Source organism: Mustela putorius, unplaced genomic scaffold (assembly GCF_011764305.1).
Source record: "Mustela putorius furo isolate JIRA1106 unplaced genomic scaffold, ASM1176430v1.1 tig00003858_pilon_pilon_pilon, whole genome shotgun sequence".
Taxonomy (NCBI): Eukaryota; Metazoa; Chordata; class Mammalia; order Carnivora; family Mustelidae; genus Mustela; species Mustela putorius.
In genome coordinates this window covers 2,557,911-2,584,169 of record NW_025422010.1, presented here as the reverse complement: position 1 = coordinate 2,584,169, position 26,259 = coordinate 2,557,911, and the positions used below count along the sequence as shown (strand labels likewise).

General features: G+C 50.0%; 1 protein-coding gene across 4 annotated transcripts; it reads left to right on the top strand.

Moving 5' to 3' along the window:
- Positions 1-4,096: 4,096 nt before the first annotated feature.
- SLC2A11 (solute carrier family 2 member 11) lies at positions 4,097-24,801 on the top strand. 4 transcript variants are annotated; one of them, XM_004742488.3, is made up of 13 exons: positions 4,209-4,416; positions 7,467-7,565; positions 9,568-9,728; positions 11,969-12,093; positions 12,884-13,013; positions 13,479-13,627; positions 18,166-18,353; positions 18,463-18,573; positions 19,152-19,253; positions 19,352-19,427; positions 19,681-19,808; positions 20,119-20,244; positions 24,597-24,683. In XM_004742488.3, exons 1-12 carry the CDS (start codon positions 4,396-4,398, stop codon positions 20,233-20,235), a joined length of 1,407 nt encoding a protein of 468 aa, XP_004742545.1. In that variant the 5' UTR covers positions 4,209-4,395; the 3' UTR covers positions 20,236-20,244; positions 24,597-24,683. The 4 variants fall into 4 exon arrangements, with proteins under 4 accessions (XP_012906740.1, XP_012906741.1, XP_004742545.1 ...); XM_004742487.3 differs by having other exon boundaries at positions 4,218-4,416; positions 20,035-20,244; XM_013051286.2 differs by lacking the exon at positions 20,119-20,244 and having other exon boundaries at positions 4,097-4,416; positions 24,597-24,801.
- Positions 24,802-26,259: the final 1,458 nt, after the last annotated feature.

The window sequence follows — 26,259 nt, the reverse complement described above, 5'->3', positions numbered from 1 at the left end:
CACCCAGCTGGAGGCCAGCCCCTGATCTACACTAGCCCCTGGTAAGTGTCTTTTGTGAGTGGCTGGTGGCTGTGGCAGGTTACCCCTCCTCCCCTGCCCCTCACTTCCACCTTCTCAGGAGACCCACTAGGTGAGAATCAGATGCAGAAACCCAAGGGCTGGAAGAGTCAAGTGGTGTTCTTTCTACACTCCCCCCAAAAAGAAAAAAAAAAAATTCCTTACTACTTACAGCCCATTGACGAGTCCTTGACACGGAGTAACGTTCCTTTGGGAGCTCAGCAACCTATACGTTAATACTTTGCTAAGGGCAAAAGGCCCAAACCCCCAGGATCCTCTAAGATCTAAATTCCTTTGGAAACGGCCTTTATCTCTTCTCCTCAAGATATACATTTGCACTGTCCCCCAAGCACATCTGAAGGATCTCATGACTAGGGCTTTACTAGACCATAATAAATTACCTTTTCCTAATGGCCCCTAGCCTCTCAAGGTCCTGGAAACCTTGGTTCCAAATTCTGTACAGACTTAACCCCCTCCTAACTTGAAAGTTTATAATCAGCCACTGGTCACAAGCCCAGTGCAGCTCTTTCTGACCATGGGTCCTGTCCCCGTGATTTAATAAAACCACCTTTTTGCACCCAAGATGCCTCAAGAATTCTTTCTTCACCGCTGGCTCCGAACCCCAATCATTTCTTCACTATCAGTGACTCCTTTGCAAAGGATACTGAAACCTCCCACTAGGCAGTTGCTGAGAGGATTAGCATACAGCCCTGGGGCCACCCACTGCTCACACCTTAACCTTCATACTCAAGAAGGTTGCCTTCTGCTCAGGTCATGAACCCAGGGTTCTGGGATTGAGCCCAGAATCAGGATCCCATTCAGCGGGGAGCCTGCTTCTCCTTCTCCCTCTGCCTGCTGCTTTGCCTACTTGTGCTCTCTCTCTTTGTCAAATGAATAAATCCAGTCTTTTTTTTTTTTTTAAGATTTTATTTATTTACTTGACAGAGAGATCACAAGTAGGCACAGAGGCAGGCAGAGAGAGAGAGAAGGAAGCAGGCTCCCTGCCGAGCAGAGAGCCTGATGCGAGACTCGATCCCAGGACCCTGAGATCATGACCTGAGCCGAAGGCAGAGGCTTTAACTCACTGAGCCACCCAGGCACCCAAAAAATCCAGTCTTTAAAAAAATAATAAATAAAATCCTCAGGATGCCTGGGTGGCTCAGTGGGTTAAGCCTCTGCCTATGACTCTGGGTTGTGATCCCAGGGTCCTGGGATGGAGTCCCTCAAAGGGCTTCCTTGCTCAGTGGGAAGCCTGCTTCTTCCTCTGCCTGCCACTCCCACTACTTGTGCTCGCTCTGACAAAACAATAAAATCTTTTAAAATAAAAATAAAATTTTTATGAAGGCTTCATAGTCTGTGCAATTTTCTGCAACTTTATTCATGCCTTGTTAGGAGTCACCTAACTTTATGTTAATGCTGTTCTAGCTCATCACTTTCCACTGATGACCGGCATTCTCGGCTCAACCACAAATCATTCTCAGGACAAACCACAGATGACTGACATCTGGGCTGTTAACAGTATGCTGCATTTGTGAACAGAAGTTCTTGAGAATGGGATTAAGAGTTCTTATTTTCAGGCAGACCTAGGAGAGGAACTGTTGGAATTTGCTGGCTTGCCAGGTGTTTGCAACTCCCATTTTCTAGATATGCCCAGATGGCTCTCCAGCCTCATTGAACCCATCTACATTTTCATCAACAGTGAGCGTTCCAGCTGATCCTTACTGCCTTGGTATTGTCAGAATGAAGCTGCCAGTCTGTTGAGTGGGACATAATATTTTGTTGTCAATCCAGTTTGCATTTCCTCATTGCTGAAACAAGCAAGAATCTTTTCATGTTTTTTTGGCCACTTCCGTTTATATTCTATACATTCCTGGTTCAGAGACTTTGCCCATTGTCTTGTTTTATTCCGAATACTAGTACTTTTTTGGTGATATCCTTGTGGACATCCTCTCCAACATGGTAGCTTTTAATCTCACATTTTTATGGTTATCTTTTAACATAGATTTTTAATTTTATAATTTTTTTTAAGATTTTATTTATTTACTTGACAGAGATCACAAGTAGGCAGAGAGGCAGGCAGAGAGAGGGGGAAGCAGGCTCCCGCTGAGCAGAGAGTCCGATGTGAGGCTCAATCCCAGGACCCTGAGATCATGACCTGAGCCAAAAGCAGAAGCTTTAACCCACTGAGCTACCCAGGTGCCCCAATTTTATAATTTTATTATTATTATTATTTTTTAAGTAGGCTCCAAGCCCAACATGGGGCTTAAATTCATGACCCCGAGATTAAGAGTTGCACGCTCTAACACTGAACCAGTCAGGTGCCACTTGATTTTTAGTTTTAATGATATTAAATCCTCATAAGAAACCTGCGTGTTTTATCCTTATTTATACTGAGTGTTATGCACCAATAATGGGTCCGTGATTAAAGGAGCGAGACTGATATAAAGCGAAGGTCAAGCAAAGCTTTATTTCGCGCCAAGCATCAAGAATCTAACCCAACATTCGGGGACGCACCTCTTACAAGAGAGGGTGACCCTTCCCCATTTCATAGACTAACTTTTTTTTTTTTTTGACGGGCAGAGATCACAAGTAGGTGGAGAGGCAGGCAGAGAGAGAGGAGGAATCAGGCTCCCTGTCGAGCAGAAAGCCTGACATTGGGCTTGATCCCTCACCTGAAGGCAGAGGCTTTAACCCACTGAGCCACCCAGGCACCCCCAAAGACTAGCTTTTAAGGGCAAAGGCCATGCAGTCGAGCCTGGCCACGCACAGGTGACCAATGAGATTGTAACACACACAGTGATGCTAGGTGACCAACTGAATTACAATTTACCCTAGTAGACATTTGACCCAGCCTATCACCTTGGTTGGGATTGGTGCCCAAAAGGCTCCCAAAGGGCGGGGCCCATACTCTTTGGTAACCAGGGAGACAGTATGCTCAGATGTTCTCTACCTGGCCTGACCCACCCTTGTATCTGGGCTTTGTTACCTGGAGTGGTTTCCGGGACTTGTTTCTAAGTGAATCTCCTGGGGGAATGGGAGCAGGGACAGTTTAAGGGTTAAACAACAAGGTTTTTGTTTAACCTCAATGAAAGCCTCTTGCTAAAATATAAAAATAGGTCCTTACACTAAGGTTATTGTAGAAGCCGCTTTTAGGCAACCAGGTTGCACAATGGACACCTGAGTAGGGTAGAAGGGCTCACGGTGACCACCTACCCCCTGGGTGAATACAAGCAGGCCCATTGAGTGACCCACCTCAAAATATGTTGAAGCCCTAGCTGACCAGCACAGCTATTTGCAGGGAAAAAAAAGAAATTTAAATAAAATATTAGCAACTGAAACCAACAGTGACAACACTATGAGCAAGTTGTGTTTATCCTAAGAATTAAAGGATTAATTACCCTTAGAAACTCTTGATGTAGCTGAGCTCATAAACAGTATAGTAGAACCCATATGATCATTGCAACAGGTGCAGAAAACACATGCAATTAGCAACTGCTACTACTTTATTGTATTTTTCCTTAATAACGCATGGTGTTTTTAGAAAAACCTTTTAAAAAGATTTTTATTTATTTATTTGTCAGAAAGAGAGCACAAGCACAGAGAACAGCAGGCAATAGGAGAAGCAGACTCCCTGCTGAGCAGAGAGCAGGGACTTGGGCTTGATCCCAGGACTCTGGGATCCTCCCCTGAGCCTAAGGCAGAGGCCCAACAGACTGAGCCACCATGCGTTCCAATGTTTTTAGGAAAATTTTTTTTTAGAGCAGAGCAGCAGGGACTGCTAGGTGGCTCAGTCAGTTAAACAACCCACTCTTGATTTTGGCTCAAGTCATGATCTCAGGGTCTTGCAATGGCGTCCCCAGTTGGGCGGGTGCTGAGCTGGAAGCCTGCTTGGAATGCTCTCCCTCTGCCCCTCCTCACTCTCACGAGTTTGAGCCCTCTCTCTCTCTAAAAAAAAAAATTAATGTATTATTATTATTATTATTTTTTAATTCAGAGCAGCAAAAATCAAACAAAAACCAGGCATGAGCAAGAAAGATACTGCAGTCTCCGTTCTAGTTTATGTCCCATCACAGTCTTTTCTCAAAGGGCTTCCTAAGGTCATTTTCGGGTATACGCTTCTATGACCACAAAGAGTGTTTTTGCCAAGTCTGGTTCGGTTTGGCCTTTATCCACGTCCTGGATTCCACGCAGGCTCTGAAAAGCCCTGAGAAATAAAAGATTAACCAGGTCCAGTGGACCCTGTGGTTCCTCACCTCCAAGGGTCAGCCTCTCATGCCATCAACCCCAAACCGGTTCTCCGCTCTGCACCCAAATCACTGGCTCTGCCAGGACTGACGGATGAGAGCGCTCCAGAGACTGGTGGGTCTGCCCTTCAGTCCCTTCTGATTCTGTCCCTCCACTGGGTCAAGGGAGGGGACACCTGGATTGGGGGAGGGCGGGGATGTCCGTGGGAGCAGGGGTGGGGCTCCCGTGCCCTGGTGGTTGGCAGGGGGGGCTTGTTGGGGGTAAAAGGAAGCAGGGGAGAGGGGTCAGGAGGGGCAGCGGCGGAGGTCCGAGGGAAACGAGGCAGGGACCGGCATCACACCGGAGACGGCAGCAGGAAAAAGGACTAGAGGCCAGGACAGGGTTCGGGTGAATCTGCAGCTCGCTGGGACTTCACGGGGCGACTGCAAGGAGTAGGCCATGGTGACCTCGGACCACAGTTCCCTTCCGGTTTGCAGAGATGGGCCCCAGGCTCGGTCGACTAAGGAATGTGTGGCTTTTCAGCCTCAAAGCTACGGAAAGGGCGGGATGGAGGAAGAATACCACCTGCCCTTTTGGGTCTCGTTCCCAGGTGACGGCCCGAAGCGCCTCATACCCCTTAACCGCCCTCTGCGCCTGCGCAGGTGTCTAGGGTGCGCACTCTACCCAGAGGCGCGCTTTGCGCGAGTCTTTCACTCACTGGGCTGCCTTCAACACCCACTGCGCTTGCGCATCCGCTTCGGGGCCGCTAAGGTGCCAAGCGCATCTACCATGTCCACTGCGCATGCGCTTCCCCAACATTTCTGGGGTCCTGCAGCAAAGACTCCGTCACCCTCGGTTCTGCGCACTTGAGCGTCGGGTCGGGCGGCGACGGCAGCGGCAGTTCTGAATCGCAAACCCGGTGTCATAGCGAATGCTAGAGAAGTGTGTGCTTGCTCAATGCCGTCCTGCAATCCGGAAAGTTCTGAATTCCGAAACACGCCCTGACCCAGTGTTTCTGACGAGGGATTGCAAACCAGCGTGAATGTACCGGCGCAGCCACTCTAGAAGGTTTAGCGGAAGTGTCCGTGTGTAAAAGTAGCTGGTGCTTGTTTGTCCAGTGGAATTAGGTGCTGGGCTCTGGGGAACATAAGCTGGAGGTCACGTGCAGGAATGGCCAGGAGGCCAGTGCAGCGGTGCATGGGGTCACCTGTCTGCAGGAACTGTGGCTGGGCCGCATCCCACGTGAGCAGCCCTCGTGCTGCCCACATTGTTCTGGAGTCCTCCGGTAGGTCGGACATGCCCGCAGAGACAGCAGCCCTTGGGCACTGCAGTCCTGGTCGCCTCACTCCCTCTCACGACTGTTTCCCACCCTCGCCACATCCCCAACCTTCATTTCCTCCTCCACGCTCCCTCTGAGCCCTGTCCTGATGTTCTGCTTCACAGAGAAATGGGGGCAGCCAGAAGAGACCATCCACGCCACCCACCACCAATCTTTAGGCGCACCTTCATGCAGCCCACGTGGAGCTTCAACGTGACTCCAGTTAGACGGAGTCCTGGGCCCTCGCCTGGCTCCCTCTTCTGGCTTCCAGAAGGAAGTTATTTAGGCCTCAGGGAACTGTGGGCAGGTCCTCTGATAGATCTGTCTCTAGACCTGTGGCAAGATCTTTGACAAGATCCTGCACCCCAGAGCCCCTTCCTCAGCCTCCTCGTTGTCAGCATGGTAGCTCACCAAATGGAGAAAGCACATCGGTTTTTTGCCCAGCTGGGTCTGCTCCCTAGCACTGTTCCTAGCTGGGACAGGCACTGGGTGTTTGATAAAATGAATAAATAGTCATCAGGTTCTGGAAGTTCTTTGGGAAATCTTTAGCCAAACATCCTTCCGCCATGAAACTGGTATGAGAGTACTTAAAAAGTCATACATTTGACTTGTAGGATTTCAGATTTGCAGGGTGATCTGCTAGAACAAGACAGGCAGTATGATTTACTAGGAAAAGATCAATGTTTTGATTTTTGTGTAGTCAACTACTTTGTGCATGCCTAGGAAAGTATCTGAGAGGAGCAGTTCAATGCTGTGCCTTTGGGTCAGTGGAGAACTTTCAGCATATACTAAACTTTCGAGCATTTTAATAAGCATGTAGTTTTTTGTCATTAAAAACTAGAAGAGAGGGACGTGTGAGTGGCTCAGTTGGTTGAGCCGCTGCCTTCAGCTTAGGTCATGATCCCAGAGTCCTGAGATCGAGTCCCCAGTTGGGATCCTTGCTCAGCAGGGAGCCTGCTTCTCCCTCTGCTTGTGCTCTTTCATACATACACAAAAAATAAATAAATAAAGTCTTTTAAAAAGAAATTTGAGCATCCCTAAAAAATATACTGACCTAAGGGGACAGGACCTTAGCATTGAGCTCCCATGGCTGGGTGCTCTGGAGCGTTCTTTCTCCATCTTCAAGGGTGTTGCATGGGGATGAAAACTGTCCTCTGTTGTACCAAGTATGTGTGGCGCATGTGTACCTTGGCTGCCTATCCCCCCACCCTGGAGGTAGGCATGATCATCTCCAGGTCCAGTAAAGAAGTGACTCAGAGAGGACAAGGGAGGAGGGGCAGAGTTGGCAGCGGGACCCAAGCACGGCCACCAGTTGTGGCTACTCTCATATGCCCCACAAGTCCCCACACATACAGATCCATGTGGCCCTTCTGTTAGCCTTACTATGAAACAGGCTGGCAAGTGAGAGAAGGAGGCGCAGCCTCTCTGTTGGAGAATATTTTGCTGGGGCCAGCCACTGGGGCTGGGGAGCTCTAGTCCTGCTAGGGGCAGAGCCTCACTCTCCTGGGGCCCCAGCCCAGAGCATTGTGCCCCAGAACAACAGCAGGCAGGCCTGCCCAGGGACAGCCTGGCACAGAGGGCCACAGACCTGTTGTCTATTTTGGGAAGATGCTGATGGAGGAGAGGGTGGAGGGTGAGGGGGCAGTGGGGCCTGGGACTCGAGAGCAGACACTGGGGTTCCTCTGCTACCCACCAGCCATGTGACCTAGGTAACCCCTTCTCTCCTTGCCTCAGTTGGCTTATCTACAAAGTGGAAACATCACTGCATAGTTCAACTAGATTGCAGTGCTGTGATTGGCAGGTTGCAGCCCTGGGAGGGAGGTGGAGGCTATTAAAGGTCACTCTGTGTCCTCCCTTCTCTCCTCAGATTCAGGGCAGGGTCCTGCTCCTGACCACCTGTGCGGCTGGCATTGGTGGTACTTTTCAGTTTGGCTACAACCTCTCCATCATCAATGCCCCGACTTTGGTATGTATTTTCTGTGCCTGCCATCCCCATCCCAGTAGGTGCGGGGGAAGGCTAACAGTTGCCTGCTGTGGGGTTCAGGCCGGCATCCACTTTGTGGTACCCACCCCCCATGCATCCACCTTCACTGAGATGGCCCACAGATGCAGGTTCAAACCCAGCTCTACATCCTCCCTTGAACCTGGATGTCCTCCTGGGTCCCTGATATCAGCGGATAATTCTACTGTCTGCCTAGCGGGGGAACCAGCCTTGACTCTGCCCCTTGCCCCCAAATACCGAGCCCTTCCTAACTACCTCTGGCTAGCCGTTTCTCCCTGTGTCTCTGCCATGACTCCAGTTCAGGCCCTGTCTCTCCTTCCTGGACCCCTGGCTTTGCCTCTTCACTGGCCTTGAAAGTTTGACCAAGGCACTCCCCTGCCCAGAAACATTCTGTGGCTCCCCGATGCCTATAGGAGTAAGAACAGTCTCATCCGCCTGAAATTCAAAGCCTCCTTAGATCAGAACCTGTCTACCTGACCCCCGCCTTCATTCCCTGAACCCCACTAGCAAAGCAATTTAAATGCAGCTCCCCAAATGCACACAGCTCTCTCTCTAAGCATCTTTGCTTAGGAAGCCCTCTCTGCTGCCCCTGCAGAAGCCCCTCAAGGACCACCCAAACACCATCACCATCCTGAAACCTTCCTGCGACAGCAGCCCCCCAACCCCAGGTGGAAGTTGCCCCTCCCTCCCCAGCCCTTCGAGCGGGCTGTCCCCACTGAGGTTGTGTGCCGGTTGTGTGGGACACTGCTCTCAGTGTCTGAGTCGTCCTTGTGCCCCCAGCACATGGTGTTGACCTGGCCCAAGGGACTTTCTTGGCCTCAGAGACTCCTAATCCACCAAATGGATTTCCAGCCAAGGGCGGGAGAGGCTGGGCCTGATTCCCAGCTCTCCTAGATGGTCCTTCCCCGGGAGGGACCTGGGAGGCACCAGGCTGACACCCATTACCCTGAGCCGGCCTGACCCGAGGGGAGCTGGTCCAACCCCTCAACCCGCTGCCCTCCCCACATCCTCCCTCACATCCTGTTGGGAGGCCTGAGACCAGTCAGACCCTGAAATGTGTCCGGGACTTGCCCCAGTGCAGTCATTCCTCACCCTGTGGCCTCTGTTCACTTAGCTAGAACTGCAGCTCTGGGGGTGGAGGATTGGGTTGTCCTGACCACCCTCTGCAGCCCTGACCTGTGGCTAAAGCCATGAGCAAGTCCTTTCACCAATCTGGTCCTAATTCTGAGTGTAAACAGCGAGCAGAGTGACGTGTATCTAACAGAATACCTCTAAGGGCCGTCAAAATCGGGGTCCCAGGGAAGCAGATGGTACAGTCCAGATAAGTCAGGTAGGTTTAGATGCCACAAGGGACAATTTACAGATTGAGTGTGGCAGAGAGCACACAAGACCAGGGAGAGCTCACTGATGCCAGAGTCATTACCACACCTGCCCCCAAAGGGACACGTGGAAGGAGCAGTAACTGAAACCAGAAGGAAAGAGACATGTGGCATAGGACCTCTTGAGAGGAGTGGTGATGTTTGATTGAGTGTCACAGCTGGCCTGAGGGGACCCCCCCCAGCCAGAGATGACCTGGACGCCGGCACCCCTCCGCTCTCTCTCATGTCCTACTGGTGCTCACCATTGGCCAAGTCCCACAGAAAGCCAGTCAGCTAGGGGCCCACTGATGCAAGCCCTGAGGTTGGGTTCTTGGGCTGAAAGCCAAGGCCCCAGGGGTGATCGTGGACTCTGTGGGGCAGACAGAGACTGGCCAGCACTAGGCTCCCGGAGACATATGTGAAGGAGACCTGCCTGGTGTACTCACAGAGTAGGAGTTCAGGAGACTCTGTCCCTGCCCCCACAGCCAGGGAGCAATATGGCTGGAGGAAGCCTGGGTGCCTGCTCTGGAGAGGCAGAGACCTGTTGGGGAGAAGACCTAGCCTGTTGGGCCTGTTCCTGGGAGGCTAACTGGCATCTCTGTCCAAAGCCCATTCAGGAATTCATCAACGAGACATGGTGGCTGCGGACCGGCCAGCCACTGCCCAACCACCTGGTTCTGTTTGTGTGGTCCCTCATTGTGTCTCTGTACCCCCTGGGGGGCCTCTTTGGAGCCTTGCTTACTGGGCCCCTGGCTGTCCTGCTGGGAAGGTAAGTACTTTCTGTGTGTACCCTTGATAAGGGGATGCCCTAGTCTGTAGGCTGAGGAATGTGGGAGAAGGAACAGCCCCTAGGGGCCCAGGCCCGCTCAACTGCCCCAGCCTCCTACCCTGCCAGAAGTTTCATCACAGAGTCACATTTCCAAGCCGATTTGGTAGAGGGAGGAGCCTTGTGCTCTGAGGGAGGGAGGATTCCTGGCGTCTAGTTCCATGTCTGCTGGTAAATTTGGGCTCTTCCTGCAAAAAAGAAGGAATTAGCTCTGACCCCTGGGGTGCCTTGGGAGAAGGGCAGCGGAATGGTCAAGCAGGCAGAGTGGTCAAGTAGGCATGCCGACATGAGTAACTTGCTCATGCAAACCTTTGGAGCCCATGTGGGGCATCACTGAAATAGTGACTAAGTGCTACTAGGCACACCCTACCTTAGCGAAGGATTGTCCTATGGGACACAGTGTGTGATCCCAGAGTCTGGTGTAGGCACTACTGACAAGTCCAAGGTTATTTCTAATTAAGAGGATGATAATTCACTGAAGGAGAGTGGCTTTGCTCCAAAATTCTAGGTCTTGCCTTGTGACTCTCCTTTTAGACACCCGCCACAGTCACTTGGAGCACTGTAGGCTCTCTTAGGTCTAAAGGGGCGAGTGGCAGATTGCTTCGCACTTCGTGTGGACCCACTGGAGAACACTGTCCATGTACTGTCCGTGTTTGAGCTCCCCTCGAAGCCGCCACGTTTTCAAATCACCTGGTTTGTGTGTGAGAGCATGACACCCAGGGTGGTCCGTGCTCTCTCTCCAAAATGGGAACGAGCTCTCTGAGAGTTGATCATCCTTCTTAGAGGGAGGGCCGTGATTTCTCATGCCCTTTGGAGGAAATAGGCTGATGGGCGTTAGTCCAGGGAGCCTCGGGAACTTCCCTGATGCGGCGGCTTGAAACGTCTGGTCTTTGCCATGCTTGTGCCCTACAAGACAGCGGACTCTTCTGGTGCCCGTTGTCCCCGTCCTTTCAGTGTAAAATCATCAGAGAAGTGGGCCAGCAGGACGCCCTATGGGGACTGTGGCCCCAGGTGGGGAGCTGCTCTGTCCTCAGGCAGGTCAGTAAAGGTATAATTCTGCCCCTGCGAGGGGAAAGCCAAAAGTTTTCGGTGTTGTCTGCGTATGGAAATGGAGCAAAATGCATTTACCAAATAAATACCCCACCCCCAAAGTACTTTATTAATTTACAGCACCAAGGAAACCTTATCTGGTTTTCAGCAGGAGTCCCCCGTGGACCACGTTTGCTATAATCTGTGCCATTCTCCATTCTCTAGACCCAGGCAATCTAGATTAGTTTTTATTCCCTCGCCAATGTGCCGCTGGCTTTGGGCAGAACACTGGCCTCCTCTAGAATCCAGCTTCCCTGGCAGAAGCCGGCTCTCCCGAGTTCCCTGTGTGACAGCACTTCTGCGCTCAGTATCAGGAATCCCAGAGTCGAAGCTTCGGCACGGTTAAGCCGCTGACATTTCTAGTGGCCACTCCCCGGGCTGCAGAGTGTCCCACTGAACTAGCCATGGGCCACCCTTCCATCCTGAAAGTTCTGAAAAATGACTATAATACATGGGAGAAAATGTGAGAGGACGGTACTTGGCTTTCCAGGTGTCTCTTCCCTTACTCTGAAAGTCCCAGCTCTTCTTCTCTATGGTTTGATTGAGTCGGAGAAATCAGATGTCAGGCCCCTCATCTTACAGAAGAGTGGGAAAGCGATGCTTCATCTGAAAATACTGTCATTTCAAGCCGTGGTGTAGGCAGAGAGGACAGTCACTTGGAGTATGTCCGGAGAGGGAGGGATGTGGGAGTATGCCCTTCAAGGCACACCACATGCGGGCATTTCTGTCTGTGTAGCTTAGACTCTTTTTTTTTTTAAGATTTTATTTATTAATTTGACAGACACAGCAAGAGAGAGAGAGAGAGAACACAAGCAGGGGGAGTGGGAGAAGGGGAAGCAGGCTTCCTGCTGAGCAGGGAGACCAATGTGGGGCTGGATCCCAGGACTCTGGGATCATGACCTGACCCAAAGGCAGAGGCTTAACGACTGAGCCACCAGGCACCCCTAACTTAGACTTCTTGATGCAGGTCATACATGCGCATACACAGGTCTGATTGGGGCCAGCTGGAGCTGCAAAGAAGGGTCCCTGGGAAGAGTCCCCCCTCCCCCAGACTGAACCTGAGCCTCTCTTGCTTGCATTCTACTTCCCCTCAGGAAGAAGTCCCTCCTAGTGAATAACGTCTTTGTGGTGGCCGCCGCCACCTTGTTTGGCTTCAGCCGCCAAGCAGGCTCCTTTGAGATGATCGTGCTGGGCAGGCTGCTCATGGGAATCAGTGCAGGTATTCGGGGGGGGGGGTGGGGGGTAGCCCATCCTGCCTCCCTATTCCTACTCAGTCATGTAGCCCATTTATTCGTTTGTGTTCTCTTGATTAATTTCATCCATTCTTGCATTCTCTTTCTTCACACTTTTCTTTCACGCCCACCTCTCCTTTTGCAAAATGATTATTTATTTATTTGCAAGATGGTTTATCTCAAAAGGCTCATATAACCGAACCCTTAAAGTGGACATCGAAAGTTGGAAAAGTGAATAAGTGAATAAGAACATTCCCAAGCCTGTGCTAACAGAGGCCCCATATTTGAGCCACACTATAATCCAGGAGCTTCCTGGCAAGCTAAGGTACAAAGATATCAGGATGAGTTCTCAGATTGTCCCTGTGGAGGCAAAGTAGCCTGTTAGGGGCTCCTCAGTTTCTGGGGCTTGTCATGTGTAGAAGCATATTTACCTGGGCTTTTTTTTTTTTTTCCCCCAAAGACTTTATTTGACAGAGAGAGAGACACAGCGAGAGAGGGAACACAAGCAGGGGCAGCGGGAGAGGGGGAAGCAGGCTTCCCGATGAGCAGGGAGCCCAGTGCCAAACTCGATCCCAGGACCCCAGGATCATGATCTGAGCCAAAGGCAGACACTTAACCCACTAAGCCACCCTAGTGCCCTACCTGGGTTTTTAGAGACACCGATCAGCAAATCCCCTCTTGACTTACTACTGTTTACACAGCCAGGGGTCTCTGTATTAGTTATCTACTCCTGGGAAAGAAAGTACTCTGAAACTCCGTGGCTATGCACACGTCTAGGCTTGAGCATGAATGTCCAGCCCATGTACCTGGGGGAAAGTGCTCCCAAGGAACTTCGAGGAGCCGTGGCCATGACCCCAGCCATCTTCACTGCCCTGGGGATCTTGATAGGTCAGGTGGTTGGACTCAGGTAAGCACTCTGGTTCCCTGTGCCCTGAGTGGTTTGAGGGATGCCAGAAAAAGGCCTCGCCTAAATTTCTTTTCAATCCACTAAGTGTATTAAGGCATTGCTTCTTTAAATTAAGAAATCCTCTTTGTACTAAAATCCTGTCCACACCCATCTGGCCGATACACAAAACAGGTATTAGTCAAACCACCCCTCAGTGTGGTTTGGAAAGACTGGGCAGAGGAGTCACTATGGATAAGGTGGGGCCGTGGCCCTGCCTTATCTTGGGATCCTACCTAGGATGGGAGGGATCTTGGTGTCCAGACCCAGAGCTGGTTAGAAAGAAGCAAAGAGTAACACAGGTCCTCTGCCCTTGAGAGGGCAGACAGGCAGGGGACTGGGTGGGGGGAGGTGGGGGGGGATTACGGGGCAAGTGTGCAGGGTCCTGGCAAGGAAGCACCTGGTCCCTCCTCTCTTCTGCCTCCCCAGGGAGCTCCTGGGTGACCCAGGGGCCTGGCCCCTGCTGCTGGCCAGCTGCCTGGTGCCTGGGCTGCTCCAGCTTGCCTCCCTCCCTCTGCTCCCCGAGAGCCCACGCTACCTACTCATTGACCGTGGAGACACCGAGGCCTGCCTGGCAGGTGAGTCCCCGACCTCAGGTCCCCAGACCACCCTTGACACAGGGACACATCTGTCCAGAGCATGTGAATCCCCATTTCTTGGGTTTATCAGGAAAAAACTGACCTTCACTTTTGTGCCATCCACCCATCTCTTCAAAAGTCTTTTTTTTTTTTAAGATATTATTTATTTATTTATTTGAGACAAAGAGAAATAGGGCATAAGTGGGGAGGAGGGGCAGAGGGAGAAGGAGAAGCAGGCTCCCCTGTGAGCAGCTAGTCCCATGTGGGGCTCGATCCCAGGACCCTGAGATCATGACCCGAGCTGAAGGCAGACGCTTAACTGACAGAGCCCCCCAGATGCGCATCTTAACTCTTTATCAGGGCACCTGGGTGGCTCAGTCAGTTAAGCATCTGCCTTCGGCTCAGGTCATGATCTCAGGGTCCTGGGATCGAGCCAGCCTCTGACTCTGCACTCAGCGGGGAGTCTACTCCCTCTCCCTCTGCTCCTCCCCGCCATGCTCGCTTTCTCTCTCAATAAATAAATAAAATCTCTTAAAAAAAAAAACAAAAACCTTTTACCAAAGGGCTGTCCTAAGTGCCAAGGCTGCAGGACAGAGCAGACCCCACTTCTGACATCCAGGAACAGCGTGACGGTGCCAAAGGAGAGCCCTTCCCCTCTACCGCATTTGCAGGACGAAACACTGTGTCACCTGGGTGCTGATGGACTGATTCATTAGCTACGGCCATGATAATGATGCCCCAAAACAATACCAAAAGTCTCTGGCTTAACATAATCCATTAGGGCGTCTTCTACTCATTTACTTGCTGGGCAGGCTGCATGACTGCTGATCTCAGCCAGCAGTCTTGGTGTCTGGGAATTGGCCGATGAGCCAGTCCAGGCTGGTCCAGACTGGAGCCCGTTCAGTTCTGCCATACACGCCTCTCTCCTCTCTCTTGGTACCAGTGGGCCTGCCTGGGAATGTTCTGTCTCTCTCTTTTTTTTTTTTTTTAAGATTTCTTTATTTAATTAATTGACAGAGAGAGAGCTAGAGAGGTAACACAAGCAGGGGGGGTGGGAGAGGAGAAGCAGGCCTCCTGCTGAGCAGGGAGCCCGATGCGGGCTCCATCCCAGGACCCCGGATCATGACTTGAGCCACCCAGGCACCCCGGGAATGTTCTTATTACAGTGATGGCAGAGGACCAAGAAAGCAGATCTACTTGCACGAGTATTTTGCACATCTGTGCTCCCCATGCCCGTGAACAGCCCATCAGCTGTGTCCCTGAGTCCAAAGTCAAGGCATGGGGAGATCAACGGCCTCTCCTCTCACATGGCAAGGGATGTCCATTTAGAGAGAGCTGAGGACCAGCGCGCACTCATGCACCTTCCACAGCTATTACTGATGTCCTTCCCCTATGCGAAACATGCTCAGTGTCAGCCGGAACCCCTTGTCTCACCCAGTCATGGCATCCGTCTTGTAGTCCAGGATCTTAAGATCACATCAAGTCTCTGTGTGGCTTCTCTTGATCCAGAGACCTAGGAACTAACAACACAAGTCGTCTGCCTCTCTGAACTCAACACACAATGGTGAAAGTAGGACAGTATAACCAGAACTAACCCTCATTTCTTTCTTTTTTTTTTTTTTTAAGATTTTATTTATTTATTTGACAGAGAAAGATCGCAAGTAGGCAGAGAGGCAGCCAGAGAGAGAGAGAGAAGCAGGCTCCACGCTGAGCAGAGCCCAGTGCAGGGCTTGATCCCACGACCCTGAGATCATGACCCAAGCCGAAGGCAGTGGCTTAAATCACCAAGCCACCCAGGTGCCCCTAACCCTCATTTCAAAGAGGAGGAGTCAAGCAGTCACCGGTCCTTAATGCTAAGGTGCCCCTCGGAAAATGCTGCCAAATCTCCCTGCTTTGCAGGTAGGGAATGTTCCATGATCAAGTTCTGGCTCTGTCCCCTGGGAGGGGCTTTGAGGCCATGGTGTCCCCTGGTTCTAGCTTCTGCCCTCTGAGATATCCATCCTTGACACCTTCTGAAGAGGGCATTGCGAATATACTCCTAGAAAGTTGAGGTACAGAAGTTTTTACATTTCCAGTTGTCTCGTTCCCTTTTCATCCGGTGTATGGAGCTCTTGTCAATATAATTCTTTGAGAAACGATGTGATTTTTCTATGTATTTGATTGATGTGCCCAAAAGCCATACCCAAAAGTCTTTTTGGGACATGCTTCCCTCTTGAGACTGAATGACTGGAATTTGGGGCATGGTAGGCTGCTGGGGATCAACACCCTTAAGTCCCTCAAATGCCCCTTTTCCTGCCAGGAGTGTCTATGAGGCACTGGCATTAAACCACACCCTTAATTTGATCATTACCCTGAGTTCATGGCTCACTGGCAGGGCTCTGCACTTGATCTTTTTTTTTTATTTTTAAAAGATTTTATTTATTTATTTAACAGAGAGAAAGAAATCACAAGTAGGCAGAGAGGCAGGCAGAGAGGGAGGGGAAGCAGATTCCCTGCTGAACAGAGAGCCTGATGCGGGGCTCAATCCCAGGACCCTGAGACCATGACCTGAACCAAAGGCAGAGGCTTAACCCACTGAGCCATGCAGGAGTTCCTTTTTTTTCTCTTTTCAAAGATTTTTTTTTTAAGTTTTGTTTATTTATTTATTTGACAGACAGAGATCACAAGCAGGCAGAGAGAGAGAGGAAAGGAGGCTCCCTGCCGAGCAGAGAGCCTGATATGGGGCTCGATCCCAGGACTCTGGGATCATGACCCGAGCGGAAGGCAGAGTCTTTAACCCACTCAGCCACCCAGGCGCCCCTTCTTTACAAAGATTTCATTTATTCATTTGACAGAGAGAGACACAGCGAGAGAGGGAACACAAGCAGGGGATGTGGGAGAGGGAGAAGCAGGCTTCCCACAGAGGAGGGAGCTTGATGTGGGGCTCAATCCGAGGACCCTAGGATCATGACCTAAGCTGAAGACAGATGCCCAACGACTGAGCCACCCAGGCACCCCTGGATTTGATATTTGCTTTCAGGCTGTAACTTCACATGAAAGTCTTTTTTTTTTTTTTTTTTAAAGATTTTATTTATTTATCAGAGAGAGAGAGGGGGAGAGAGCGAGCACAGGCAGACAGAGTGGCAGGCAGAGGCAGAGGGAGAAGCAGGCTCCCTGCTGAGCAAGGAGCCCAATGTGGGACTCGATCCCAGGACACTGGGATCATGACCTGAGCCGAAGGCAGCTGCTTAACCAACTGAGCCACCCAGGCGTCCCCACATGAAAGTCTTTTTGCTAATTGGTGGGGCTAGAGATGTTTTTTTGTTTTGTTTTGTCTTTTAATTAAATCAACCTATTGAGTTCCAGAATAAGTTAAATTTAATTAAATCTTGTTCTCTCTGAAGGTCTTTTTGAGGTCATGTTTCTCTTTCTCTCTCTTTTTTTTAAGGTTTTATTGATTTATTTGATAGACAAAGAGAGAGCACCAGCAGGGGGTTTGGCGAGCAGAGGGAGAGAGAGAAGCTGGCTTCCTGATGAGCAAGAGAACCTGATGCGGGGCTCAATCCCAGGCTAGATCATGATCTGATCTAAAGGCAGACACTTAACTGGCTGAGTCTCCCAGGTGTCCCTCATGTTTTTCTTACAGTAAGCTTAGGATAATCAATGAAAAGCAATCAGTTCATGCTTTCACCACAGAAGGATCTCTTCCCTAGAGCCCAGGAGTTCATGAGATCTGTTTTCCTTTTTCTGCAGTACTGCCCTTCCTAACCACCCAGGTGTCCATTTTTCCAGCCTCCTCTCCATCTCTGCCTGGTATTGGAATTGTACCATAGATTACAGGTCCTAGTATGGTAGCACCTGCACCTGTTAATTCATCAGTTTTCTGTTGCTGCCTAATAATCATACCTCAGTGGCAAGCCAAAGAAGCAATCCCTTAGTTGAAGCTTCTGAGTTCCCTGGGATTCGCTGATGTCTGCACCTGGCTGGTGGCTCTGCGGCTCTTGGTCTCTCGCACAGTCTGCTGGGCATTGGCTAATTTAGGAGGGTCCCAGCTGGGCCATCTCTGCTCTTCCTGGAACCGGTGGGCTAGCCCCGCCACACCTTCTTATGATGGTGGTAGAAGAGCAGAAGAAATGAGCAAGGTCTCTTAAGGCTTGGGCTGGAATTTGCATACCCTCCCTAGAACCTCATTCTATTGGCCAGAGCGAGTCATATGACACAGCTCAGTGTCAAGGGGTAGAATAGGTACTTGCCCCTTTGGCTGGGGCCGCTGCAAAAATCACCTAGCAGAGGGCCTGGATGCAGGGGAGGATGGAGAACTGGGGACATTGGATAATGGCAATCTGCTGCAGTTGTGTCCAGTCTGATGTCTCTGCAGAACCCCAAGCTCCTAAAGCCTTTTTTGGTCCGTGATGCCCTGAAATGACAGGGAAAGGGGAAAATCATCCCCATATGATCAGGGGGCCTGGGGAGAGGATGAACGGAGTTGGGGGTGGGAGCTCACTAGGGGGGACCAAAGAGGGACGGATGGGGCTCAGCGCCCTCTACCCCTGCCCCAGCCCTGCAGCGGCTGCGGGGCACTGCAGACGTGGTGCGGGAGCTGGAGGAGCTGGAGGAGGAGCGGGTCGCCTGCCAGGACCAGCGCACCCGGCGCCCGTGGGAGCTGTTCCAAGATCGCGGCCTGCGGAGGCAGGTGATGAGCCTCGTGGTGTTGGGCAGTGCCGTGGAGCTCTGCGGGAACGACTCGGTGAGGACTGTGCTTCATTCCCCTCTCCCTGGGACAGGAGGCTGCAGGCCACTAGAAGGCTGCAGACTGCAGGCCGCTGGCAGCCTGACCCTCTGCTCTCTGTCTCCAGGTGTACGCATACGCCTCCTCAGTGTTCCAGGCGGCGGGGATCCCTGAGGAGAAGGTCCAGTATGCAGTCTTGGGGACTGGGAGCTGTGAGCTGCTTGCAGCCTGCCTCAGTGTGAGTTTGTCATGGGCTTGGGCTGACCCTCTACCAGCCTTTGGGGGTTGGTGGGGGGGGTGGGCAGTGACTGAAGTCCTCTACCTTGAGCTCTTTTCCACTCCAGGTCACTATGTTCAAATGGGGCGACTTAGCTAGCATTTATTGAACACCAACTGTTGACCGTGCACTTAACACACCATTTTGAGATGAGGAAACTGAATGAAGGGGAGGGGCCAAATTAATAATTAAAACATCAATAGGGGCGCCTGGATGCCTCAGCCGCTTGAACTTCTGTCTTCGGATCTGATGGTAATTTCAGGGTCCTGGGGTTGAGCCCTGTATTGGGCTTCCTGCTCAGCGGGAAACCTGCTTCTCCCTCTCCCTCTGCCCCTCCCCACTGCTGCGCTTGCTCTCTCACTTGCTCACTCACACTCTCTCTCTCTCAAAAATCTTAAAAAATGCCTTAATCTCCTGAAGCAATCAACAGCTCCTAACAGTCCCCGCCCCCGCCCCCATCTTCCCACTGCTCTCCCTTAAACCAGGGGAAGCATGCCTCCAGTGCAGGGGTCAGTGACCAGGCCTCCCTTCCTTTGCAGTGTGTGCTGATCGAGAGGTCCGGCCGCCGCGTGCTGCTGATAGGCGGGTACTGCCTGATGACCTGCTGGGGAAGTATTTTCACCGTGGCCCTATGCCTGCAGGTAGCTGGTGTGGGATGGGGACGGAGCGGGCACGAGTAATGTAACTTGGGGCAGCCTGATCTCCACCTCACTGCACCCCCTCTGCTCCTTTACTACAGAGCTCCTTCTCCTGGATGCCCTACCTGGCCATGTCCTGCATCTTTGCCTTCATCCTCAGCTTTGGCATTGGCCCCGGTGAGTGAGCCCAAGGAACACCGGGCTTTGGCATTGCAGAAGGAACTCAGTTGTCTGTGTTCATGACAGGTGGTTGTGAATGCTGTGTCACCTGCATGCCCCTCCCCCCAGCCTACCTGCGCTGAGGCTTCTGGGAGGGAATGGCCAGAGAAGAGGACAAGGGGGTCCCCACTCCCATGTCAGGGACAAGGTGGGGGGAAGGCTGGGCTGGGAGCTCTGGCTGGCAGCCCCTTGTCCCTGCTCCTCCTTCTAGCTGGAGTGACAGGGATCCTGGCCACGGAGCTGTTTGACCAGAAATCCAGGCCTGCTGCCTATATGGTTGGCGGCGCGCTCGTGTGGACCTTGCTCTTCTTGGTCGGGCTGGGGTTTCCCTTCATTAAGGTAGGCCTCCCCTGTCTCCCCCAAACACCGGGGCCCTGTCTTAGGTTTTACCTCTGTCAGCAGCAGAGTCCCTGCTGGAGGTCTCCATCCTCCACCAGGAGGCTGGTGGGGTTGGGACTCATCTGAACCAAGAGGGACGAATCTCTCAATACCACCTGTCATGAAGCCTTCCATCTGGCGGCTGAACTGGGCCACAGCAGGTCTCCGGGTCTCTCCACACCTACAGGAGGGCTTGTCCCACTTTCTCTATATGCCTTTCCTCGCCTTCTGTGTCTGTGGGGCCATCTATACTGGCTTCTTTCTCCCTGAGACCAAAGGCAAGACTTTCCTGGAGATCTCCGAGGAACTGCACAGACTCAACTTCCCCCGGCAGAGCCAGGGCCCCAAGAGGATGGGCCCAGAAGTCATCCTGTCCACAGAGCTGTAGCTCTGTTAGGTATGGTGGGGGCCCAGATTCAGCTGTTGCTGTCTCCTTTGCTTCCTGCCAAGGGTCCTGGCCCCCTGCATTCCCTAGTTCCTGTGTTCATTTGTCTAATGAGTGCTTTATTTTTTATTTTTAAAAGCTTATTTATTTATTTATTTATTTGACACAGAGAGAGAAATCACAAGTAGGCAGAGAGGCAGGCAGAGAGAGAGGGGGAAGCAGACTCCTTGCTGAGCAGAGAGTCTGATGCGGGGCTCAATCCCAGGACCCTGGAATCATGACATGAGCAGAAGGTAGAGGCTTAACCCGCTGAGCCACGAAGGCATAAGCACCCATAACATGAGTGCTTACTAAACACCTACTGCTTGCAGCCATGGTGCTGAGTGCTTAGCAATCCATGGTGAGCCAAGAGAGGTGGCATCAGGACCTGCTGGTAAGCTCCCTGTCTAGAGGAAACCCAACAAAAAGAATCACAAACTCAGGGAAATGCAGTGACAGAAAATGCAGATTATAAAGTGCTTACAGGGGCACCTGAGTGGCTCAGTGGGTTAAAGCCTCTGCCTTTGGCTCAGGTTATGATCTCGGTGTCCTGGGATTGATCCCCATGTCGGGCTCTCTGCTCAACGGGGAGCCTGCTTCCCTTCCTCTCTGTCTGCCTCTCTACCTAGCTCTGATCTCTGTCTGTCAAATAAATAAATAAAATCTTAAAAAAAAAAATAGGGCGCCTGGGTGGCTCAGTGGGTTAAGCCGCTGCCTTCAGCTCAGGTCATGATCTCAGGGTCCTGGGATCAAGTCCTGCATTGGGCTCTCTGCTTGGCAGGGAGCCTGCTTCCCTCTCTCTCTCTCTCTCTCTCTCTCTCTCTTTGCCTGCCTCTCCATCTACTTGTGATCTCTCTCTGTCAAATAAATAAATAAAATCCTTTAAATAAATAAATAAATAAAAGTGTGTACAGACTAGGGAGCTTGACCTAGTTTGAGGAGGGCTGTTAGAAAAAAATTTTCTGGGGGTGCCTGGCTGTCTCCGTTGGTAGAACACGTGACTTTTATTCTCAGGGTTAAGTTTGAGACCTGTGTTGGGTGTAGAGATTACTTAAAAATAAAATCTTGGGGGATGCCTGGGTGGCTCAGTTGGTTGAGCAGCTGCTTTCAGCTCAGGTCATGATCCCAGCGTCATGGGATCGAGTCCCACATCGGGCTCCTTGCCCCACAGGGAGCCTGCTTCTCCCTCTGACTCTGCCTGCCACTCTGTCTGCCTGTGCTCGCTCTCACTTGCTCTCTCTCTGACAAATAAATAAATAAAATATTTAAAAAAAATAAAATAAAATAAAATAAAATAAAATCTTGGGGCACCTGTGTGGCTCAGCCAGGTAAGCATCCAACTCTTGATTTCAGCTCAGGTCATGATCTCAGGTTTGTGAGATCGAGCCTCATGTCAGACTCCACACTGGGCTTGGAGCCTGCTTGGGATTCTCTCTGCCTCCGCCCCTCCCCAACCTCACCTCTTTAAAAAAAAAAAAAAAAAAAAAAAAAGGGCATACATTATAAAGCCACCACTACAATCAAAGTGGAATATTTGCATCACCCCAAAATCTTCCCCTTTGTCATCCATAGGCCCCCCACATGCAGACCAAGGCAACCAGTGACATGCCAACTGCCATGATAAGTCACATTTACTTTTTTTTTTTTTTTTTTAAGAGTTTGATGTCATTCCATACTATATGTATGCATTTGTGTCTGGCTTTGCTCCCAAAAGTTTCTGAGCTTCATGCATGTTGTCACATGTATTATATTATTCTTTTGTGTTGCTGAGCAGTATTTCACTGTATGATAATTTGTTTACCATTTCGCTGTTGATGGACATTTTGGGCTGTTTCTGAATTTCGGCCATCCCAAATAAAACTGCGATAAATATTCCTGTATAAGTTGTTGTATAGACAAATGTTTTCATTTCTTTTGGGTAAATAAATTGCTGAGTTTAATAGCAAATATATGTTTAGGGGAACCTGGCTGGCTCAGGTGGTAGAGTGTGTGACTCTTGATCTCTGGGTCATGAGTTCAAGCCCCACATTGAGAGTAGAGATTACTTGAAAAATAAAAGCTTTGGAATGCCCACAATAGCCAAACTATGGAAAGAACCCAGATGTCCATCAATGGAAGAATGGATAAAGAAGATGTGACATATATATATATATATTCCATTATATATATATAATGGAATACTATGCAGCCATCAAAAGAAATGAAATCTTGCCATTTGTAACGATGTGGATGAAACTAGAGGGTATTATGCTGAGTGAAATAAGTCATTCAGAGAAAGATAATTTTCATATGATCTCCCTGATATGAAGAATTTGAGAGGCAGGGTGGAGTGTTGTGGGTAGGGAGGGAAAAAATGAAACAAGATAGAATTGGGAGGGAGACAAACCATAAGAGACACTTATCTCACAAAATAGAGGGTTTGGGGGATGGGGGTAGGAATGGGGTAGCTGGGTTATGGACATCAGGGAGGGTATGTGCTATGGTGAGTGCTGTGAAGTGTGTAAGCCTGATGATTCACAGAGCTGTACCCCTGGGGCAAATAATACATTATATGTTAATAATAAATTAAAAATATGCATATTAAATAAATAAATAATAAAAGCTTTGGGGTGTCTGGGTGACTCAGTCAGTTAAGCATCTGCCTTCAGCTCTGGTCATGATCCCAGGGTCCTGGGATTGAGCCCCATGTTGGGCTCCCTGCTTAGTGGGGAGCCTGCTTCTCCCTCTCCCGCCTATTCTGCCTGCTGTGCACTCCCTGTTTCTCTCTGTCAAATAAGTAAAATCTTTAAAATAAAATAAAATAGGGGCACCTGGGTGGCTCAGTGGGTTTAAGCCTCTGCCTTCGGCTCGGGTCGTGATCCCAGGGTCCTGGGATCGAGTCCCGCATCGGGCTTTCTGCTCAGCGGAGAGCCTGCTTCCCCCTCTCTCTCTGCCTGCCTCTCTGCCTACTTGTGATCTCTGTCAAATGAATAAAATCTTAAAAAATAAAATAAAATAAAATAAAAGCTTTAAGGGCATACCTCTCTGGTCCCCTCCCTCTTTGGGAGCTTTGTATTCTATTGGTTAATAAGCTTTACTATCACTCAATAAACCTTGCTTTGCTACCCACCAAAAAAATGAATAAATGAATGGATGGGTGGATGGATGAATGAATGAATAAACAAAAGCTTTTAAAATAGTGAATGTATGTTTAGCTATAGAAGAAAAACAAAACTATATAAAAAACTTGTCCCAAATGATTATATACTGTTTCATTTTTTTATAAGATTTTATTTATTTATTTGGGGGGGGGGGAGAGGGAGAGGGAGTGTCACAGGGAGAAGCAGACTTCCCACTGAGCAGGGAGCCAGACACGGGACTCTGGGACCATGACCCGAGCCAAAGGCAGATGCTCAACCGACTGAGCCATGCAGGCGCCCATGACTGCGCTGTTTTAAAAGCCCACTTGCAATGCACAAGAATTGTGGATGCCGTAGCTCTTCATCAGCACCTCGTATTGTCCATCTTTGCAATTTAGCTATGCTGCAGGCTATACGATGGTGTCTCATGGTGGTTTAATGCGGATATTTCCCTGACAACGAATCATCAAAACGCTCACCATGAGTATCTTCTCATGCGTGAAACACAGCCATTCACGTGTCTCTTCTGAAGAATCTTTTCAAATATTTCGTCCACTATTTTATTCATTTGACAGACAAGAGATCACAAGTAGGCAGAGAGGCAGGCAGGGGGTGAGGTGGGATGGGGAGCAGGCTCCCCGCTGAGCAGAGAGTCTGATGCGGGGCTCTATCCCAGGACCCTGAGATCATGACCTGAGCCGAAGGCAGAGGCTTTAACCCACTGAGCCACCCAGGTACCCCTCGTCCACTACTTTTTAAAAAAAGAAGTTAAGGGGTGCCTGGGTGGCTCAGCGGGTTAAAATCTTTAAAACAACAACAACAAAAACATTTGAGGGGTGGAGGGGCAAAGAGTATCTCAAGCAGACTCTGAACTGAGTATGGAGCCCAATGCAGGGCTTGATCCCATGACTCCAAGATTACAACCCGAGCCACAACCAGGAGCCAGATGGCTTAACTGACTGAGCCACCCAGGCAGCCCAAATTTTAACATTTTTTTAAAGATTTTATTTATTTATTTGACAGAGATCAGAGGTAGGCAGAGAGGCAGGCAGAGAGCCTGATGCGGGGCTCGATCCCAGGACTCTGGGAACATGACCTGAGCCGAAGGCAGAGGCTTTAACCTGCTGAGCCACCATCCCTCTAAAATCAATAAATCTTTAAAAATGTTTTGAAAAGTTGTTTTGTTTTTGTTTTGTTTTTTTTCAGAGCGGTTTTCATTTCACTGCAAAACTGAGAAGAAAATACAGAGATTTCCCATATGCCTCCTCCCTCCTCACAGGCAGAGATGATTCCTTTATTGTCGGGGACGCCTCCGGCCGGGAAAGTCCCTGCCATTACAAGAAGGCGCTTGGCTCACTGCCAGCAAAATACGCTGCACGTAAACAACGAACTTTCTGGTGAAGCCCGCCTAAAGGAGGACATAGTCATTGGCTGTTTCAAATTTAATCAGCATAGTAACAGGACTCTCATTGGTTCTCCCCATTGCTTGGCCCCTTATTGGTCACCCTGCTGCATATAAGCTAAGGAAGTTGACGAAATAAACGGAAGAAACATTAACACCATACCAGGCTGATTGTCGTTCTTGTTCTTGCGGGTCGAGGGCGACACTTCATCACCAAAATCCCCCACCAGCGAGGTCCCCGTGTTACTATCCATGAGCCTACGTGGATACATTAACACCCAAAGGCCATGTTGCACATTCTCTGGGTTGGACAGATGTGACGTGTGCACCACCACCGTGATATACAGAATATTTCCACTGGCTTGAAAATCCTCTCTGCTCTACAAATCACCCTCCCTTACCATTGATCCTTGGCAGCTACTGAGTTTTTGCTGTCTTCATCATTTTACATTTTGTATAACGTCCTATAGTTGGAATCAGACAGCACGTAGCCTTTTCCGATTGGCTTCTTCCCCTTAGTAATACGCATTTAAGGTTCCTCCATGTCTTTGCACAGCTCGCTAGTCCATTTTTTTTTTTTTTTTGGTGCTGAATAATATTCCATCATCCAGGCAAAGCACAGTTTATTTTACCCACTCACTCAGTGAAGGACATCTTGATGTCAAATTTGGTCACTAATTTTACATTTGCGACAGTGTATTTCTCTTTTGTTATCCACATTCTGGCAATAAGGAATAAAGTTGCTCTACACATCTACGTGCACATTTTTGTGTCAACATGCTTTTTCGACTCCTTTGGGTAAATATTGAGGAGTGAGATTTCTGGGTCATAGGGTAAGAGGTTGCTTTGTTTTCTAAGAAACTGCCAAACTGTCTTTCAAAGTGGATATAGCATTTTAGGTTCCCAGTGGCAATGAACAAGACTTTCTGTTGCCATGAACTTACTTTTTTTAAAGTGAGTTTTTTTAAGTTTTGACAGAGATCACAAGGAGGCAGAGAGGCAGGCAGAGAGAGAGGGGAAAGCAGGCTCACCGCTGAGCAGAGAGCCCAATGAGGGGCTCGATCCCAGGACCCTGAGATCATGACCTGAGTCAAAGGCAGATGCTTCACTGACTGAGCCACCCAGGCGCCCCTCTTCATATGCTTAGGAGTGTATCTGTCAGGATACAGGAGTGTATCTGTTACTGTCTTTAGCTCATTTTTAAAATCAAGCTGTTCATGGGGTGCCTGGGTGTCTCAGTTGTTTAAGCAGCTACCTTCTCCTTGGGTCATCTCAGGCTCCTGGGGTCGAGCCCCGCATCAGGCTCTCTGCTCAGCAGAGAGCCTGCTTCTCTCTCCCTCTGCCTGCCACTCTTGTTTGTGCTGTGTCAAATAAAATTTAAAAAGAAAAGAAAAAGAAAGTAAGCTGTTCATTTTCTTATTGAGTTTTAAGAGTTCTGTGAATGTCTAGGATAACAGCCCTTTATCA

Excerpts from the sequence above, each read along its gene's own strand:
- SLC2A11 (XM_004742487.3), top strand. The coding sequence starts at position 4,396 with ATGAGAGCGCTCCAGAGACTG. Across the intron at positions 18,354-18,462 it reads AGCTCTGCGGGAACGACTCG|GTGTACGCATACGCCTCCTC; the intron begins GTGAGGACTGTG and ends CTCTGTCTCCAG. Across the intron at positions 18,574-19,151 it reads TGCTTGCAGCCTGCCTCAGT|TGTGTGCTGATCGAGAGGTC; the intron begins GTGAGTTTGTCA and ends CTTCCTTTGCAG.